General features: G+C 31.5%; 1 protein-coding gene across 1 annotated transcript; it reads right to left on the bottom strand.

Moving 5' to 3' along the window:
• Window positions 1-279: 279 nt before the first annotated feature.
• On the bottom strand, window positions 280-1,688 carry LOC127105323 (transcription repressor OFP1). The gene has a single exon (XM_051042499.1). It carries the CDS (start codon window positions 1,517-1,519, stop codon window positions 380-382), a length of 1,140 nt encoding a protein of 379 aa, XP_050898456.1. The 5' UTR covers window positions 1,520-1,688; the 3' UTR covers window positions 280-379.
• Between the last annotated feature and the right edge of the window lie 3,918 nt (window positions 1,689-5,606).

Here is a 5,606-nt window from a genome sequence, read left to right as displayed (position 1 = left end):
TTTAATGATGCGTTGCTTTTTATACCTCACTCATTTTTGTTTTTATGAAAACATTAAATTGTAAATAAATTAATTAAACATACTCATAAACTTAGTTTCAAACTCATACGAATCACTAATTTATCTTGCAATTTTTCTAAAAATATAAAACATCTGTCTCTCAATATTCAATCCATTAAATCGACTAATCTGATTTAAAGTTAATTCTATCATTATTTTAATCTTCTCTCGATTGTAATTACAAAACATCGAAGCGAAAACCAACATAGAATAAAAACCTTGATTTAAAGTACTGAAGATATATTATTAACATTATTATTATTACATTTAAAGATAAATAATAATACATATTAAAAAAAATTAATATGAAAAACATAAACTAGTTATATTTGTCTACCCTGTTTTCAGTGAAATCAAACCATATTTGCTTGAACACCTTGATAATAAGATGATGATACTCATCTGAATTCAGAGAAAGATAACAAGCAAGAAGATCTTCCAAATCCTTTGATTCTCTTATGTTATTCTCCACAATCATCTCCACCATTGACTCTCTGAAATCCTTTTGAGGATTAAAAGATGATTTCACTATTGCAACACTACCGGAGAAGCTTCTTCTCCGGTGGTATCCGCCGGAGGAAGCTGTCGTTGTTACGCTTTTCCGGCTCTGATATAACTGAAGTTTCTTAGTTGCGATTCTCGGAGATTTTATTCGAAGCTTCATTCCTGGAGAATTTACTGAACCAATCTTGTTCTTCTTCTTGTTCGTGTTCATGTTCATGTTCTTGATTTGTTGTTGTTCTTTGATGGGTTTATGTTCTTTTTTGATTTGTGGTTTTGTGATGATAGGAGGAAGTTGTAGCTTTGAGAAAGAAACATAAGAATTGTACTCTTCAAGTTTATCATCTTTTCTAGGTAGGGAATTCTTGTCAACATCAATAACAATATCTATGTTGTTGTTTGAGGTTTTGTTGCAAGGACAAGAAGAAATGGACAAAGAAACCATTTCATCGAATGATGTTTCATTTGGGAGTAGAACTCTATCAGTTCTGAATTCTGTGTCAACGGATTCTGACTCATATAAGCTATTTAGCGGAGACGAAGAAAGTGTTTCTGATTTCGTCCAGACCGATTCGAGCGTGGTTCGACAGCTGCAATCCGCGGAGACAGAGGAGGCAACAAGTTTTGGGGAAGAACATGTTTTTGATTTTGAGGTTGTTTTTCTTGTTCTGTTTTTGGATGGTGTTTTTGGTGGTGAAGAAGAGGATAATTTGATATTGTTGTTGTTGTTGTTTTGGTTAAGGTTTCTTGTGAAGTAGTAAGATTTTCTAGGAATGTATTGGTTGGGTTGATTTGGTTTTGAGGAAATTGAGGATGTTTTTGAAGGGAAGGAAGATGAATGTTTTTTGTTCTTAGAGGTTGTTGTTGTTGTTTGGTTTTTTGGTTTGCCTATTTCCTTTAGCTTGTAAAACCAAGCATTGGGAATCATATCTGAAAGCTTGAACTTGTTATTCCTCATTCTCAACACACACTCTTGTGTTTTGTGAAAGTGTGTGTGTTTTTGTTTTGCTTATGTTTGTGGGAGTTGATGAAAGTTTTTTCTAGTTGTTGTAGTTCTCTATGCAATTTGTGGGGAATGAGAGTGAAAGGGTGAGACATTAGATAAATCCATAAGAGAATACTGTTTGCATTTAATTTTTTTGACATTATTATTATTTTTATTATTTTGCACTTTTTCTTTAGTAGGAAAGTTATCCTATTTTGTTTGGCTACAATGTCAAATACTAATATTTTTAATTTTTATTAATGTTATAACTACTTATTTCTCATTAGGATTAAATTAAATAAGGATAAATTAAGGTGTCATTATTATATTTATATTTTTGTAATAATTGGTTTTTTCATGTTTTATACTTTAGAGATTTTCACCTATTTATTAATATTATACTTGTCATTTAATTTTTTTTATTAATTTAAATAAATTAATAATATTTTTATTAAAAATAAATAACTATTTTTTAAAGTTATTAATTTATAAATATCAACAATTTATTATATTAATACATATTATCGATAATATTGAACTTTAAATTAATGATTTACATTCATTTAAATCAACTAAAACATATCATTGTATCCTGCTCATCCATTTTATTTTATTTTATAATCTTAAATAACATAGTTAAAATTTTACTTAAAATAATTGTAAAATAATTACTAATGACACTATTATTGTTATAGTTCTTATTTTTCACTTTTTTTATAATTTAAAGGTTGAACTATTTAAAGTATAATAAAGGTCACACTTGTTGGATTACCTAGTGTGTGTGGTTCTTAAAACATCATTTAATAGAATAAATTGAAAGAGAAATAAAGAAAGAAACATTAAGAATTAGTAATAGAAAATAGGGTCCACAATATAAGAAAAAAGATGACAAAAAAAATAAAGAAAAAGTGTAGGGTCAAGAAGGTGGTGGTGGATAACAATTGGAAGATATTGACACTAATAATCAACACCTAACCCAAATTAATAAATAAATCAAAAACACCTAACCTAAATAGTACTACATGTTATATCATCATCAATAATTAAATCTTAGATACTATTTGGTTTTTGTTCCATTTAAATAACCTACACGTAGGGTTATTGCTATGCAGAAATTTTATGCCTTCTGGGATTTAAGACACTGCTGGTCTCTCCACGTGGTTTACATGCTGATAATATATAGATAAGATGTTTTATAGTGAAATATAACAATTAGTTCATATTGAATGTGACTCTATGAAGGTATTTCATTTCTAGTGAAAAGGCACCAAACGTGGAAGCAGGTTTAGAGAAATTGTTGCAAGTATACTAACGAGACAATCTAATCAAGAACACGTGGTCTAGGCTTTTCAAAGAATTTTGTAACCTTAAACAAATTTAAATAATAAAATAAAAATATGATAAAATATTTAAAAAAATTATATTTTGTAGTCGTAAAAATACACTAACAACGAAAGCTAGTAAAGTCACATTCAAATGCTCTATAAATTGTGTATATCTTTTTTTTTTTTTTATGATCATCTCCTTATATAGTAGTTTTGATCCATTTCGTAGTCAAAGTCCATCAGAGACCATTTAACCTGATTGTTCATTATTAGTGTGATCTTTTAATGGTAATTCGCAATACTTGATTGACAAATCTTAGACCATTGTGCTCTCAATCAACCATAAATGCGTTAATCATAGTATTCTAATCCAAATATTCATTTTATATTATACTTAGGCTGGATGATCAACTTGGATCATCAGTTGCCTCAACCTAACCTTTCTTTACTTGACGGGCTACAATTTGGGGTTGACTTTATTTGATTTAAACTACATCCAGGTTCACTCTCGATAACCTAGCCTAATAGATTATACATGTACACGTTCCACCAAGCATGGGCCGCATAAGGAGAAATGCTTTCCTGAGACCTACCAAGAGATTGGACATGTACACAACTCTTCAAGCATGAATCAGGTAGGGGGAAATATTTTCCCGATATCTACCAGGAGTCAAGACATGTACACAACCCTTTAAGTATGAGATACTTAGGGTCAAAATGCTTTCTTGAGACCTACCGAGAGACCAAACATGTACACAACCCCTCAAGCATGAGTCACGTCGAGGTGAATGCTTTCTAAGACCTATCGAGAAATCGGGCATTTACACAACCCCTTAAGAATTTGGACATTTATAATATCAAATTTGTATTGGATGGGTCAAGTCGGTCTTCTATTTTGTCTGGTTCGTTCTTGTTATCTAGAGATGGATTCTGGCTAGTTTTGGCAACCTAAAGTTAATATGCAATAGACACTTTGCTAGTATAGGGCAGGAAATAATTGATATGGTCCGACCTTTTAATAGCTTAGGCCAGACATTCAATTATAAAAGTCGAGTATTCAATTAATTAGGTCGGTAACCCGTTAGTCCATTTAAGACTTATTATTTCCAAAATAGGGATGAAGATACACAATCCCTTAAGCATGAACCGTATAAGGGGTGAGATGCTTATAAGGGGTGAGATATATAATCCCAAAAAAATGTGTTACTCATAGGAAAAAAAACCCAAAAAGAAATAAGAAGAATTCTCCCTCATATTTTGGTTCCTCTAAATTGATGACCCAACATGTTTTTTTAACTTTGTACATAAGAAAATATGTATTATATAATTAATTTCAACATTAGTTGTATAACTCATACTCAATCCATTCTTATATTGCAAATAGCTCTACCTCCATAATCGTCTTCACGCATTAGATGTATCATACATGGTGAATATTTTATTAAAATAATCCAGTTTTTCAAAAGAATATCCCAAAATAACCCACATTTCAGATTAAGTTCCAAACTACCCAACTTTCCAAAAAAAACACATAGGTGCCACATGAATTGACGTCTACCCTTAAATATAAAGAGGATGTGCCAATTGAATTGGCTACAACACATGGTGCTTCCAATCCAATTGGCGCCCGTGTGTAAAGAATGAGAAGAGGCATTAATTGGCCTGACTCCTATGTGTATTGTGTAATTTTTTTGGTATAAATAGAGGTGTTGTGTGATTCATTTTTCCACATCTTCATTATATTGCAAACATGGTTCGTCTTCGTTGCCACTATGGGAAAGTGATTTATTCGAGAGACAAGCCTCCGATAGAGATGCTTTTTTAGAACATCTATCGTTTCGAGAAACTACAAAGTGAGTTGGTTTGTTGGTTAGACGGAAACATACCTGAAGGTGGAAAAATCAGAAGTATTGAGAGACACGATGTCGTACATGGGTGGGTGCGAGTTAAAAATGATAAGGATGTGAGGGAAATGATGTTTGGACCAAATGATATCAGTTTGATTGTTGTAATTAGTTAGAAATGTTATTTTTAAATATTGTAGTTAAGTATTTTTATCTGTTTTGGTATATGTTGTTTGTGTTGTTTATTCAGACATGTTCTTTTTAAGTGTGCTTAAGTTGGAGTGATATGTATTGATAACATTGTTGTAACAAAAAGTTATTAATATATCCAAAATCAAAGGTTAAAAAAATTGAAAGGAGGTACTAAATTATGATGCTGAGGTTGCTCCGAGATTGGGATATTTTTTCTTATTGTGTCCGGGTTGATGACATATACTACATAATCTTATCATTTTATCAGTCGTATCCATTTCTATTCTAATATGTATGCTGTTTGGTCGTCCTTTTTTCTTTCTTCGCATCTTATCGTTGTGTCAAACCATGTCCCCTTGATATGGAGGTCAATATTCCTCCATTGTTAGCACTGAGAAGCTTTCGTTATAGACATTCATGACGTTAATTTCCTAAAACTTGCCACAGTCGCATCAACTACTGTCTGACAACATATGATAAATTTGGCCTCCCCTTATTGTGGTCCATTATTTTCTATACACTGAAATTTTGCCTATGACGATCAAAGATTGTAACTGCATGTGTGCTAGCTTTGATAGTTTTCTCTTTCATCACTTTCATACAACACTCACTGAATAATTGACCTGACATTAACACTACACTCCATCTTCGCCTCTGGTTGCGAAGGTCGATGTCAATCTAAAATAGATTGTTCTCACC

Source organism: Lathyrus oleraceus, chromosome 7, assembly GCF_024323335.1.
Source record: "Lathyrus oleraceus cultivar Zhongwan6 chromosome 7, CAAS_Psat_ZW6_1.0, whole genome shotgun sequence".
NCBI lineage: Eukaryota > Viridiplantae > Streptophyta > Magnoliopsida > Fabales > Fabaceae > Lathyrus > Lathyrus oleraceus.
This window is presented reverse-complemented; position numbering and strand designations above follow the sequence as displayed.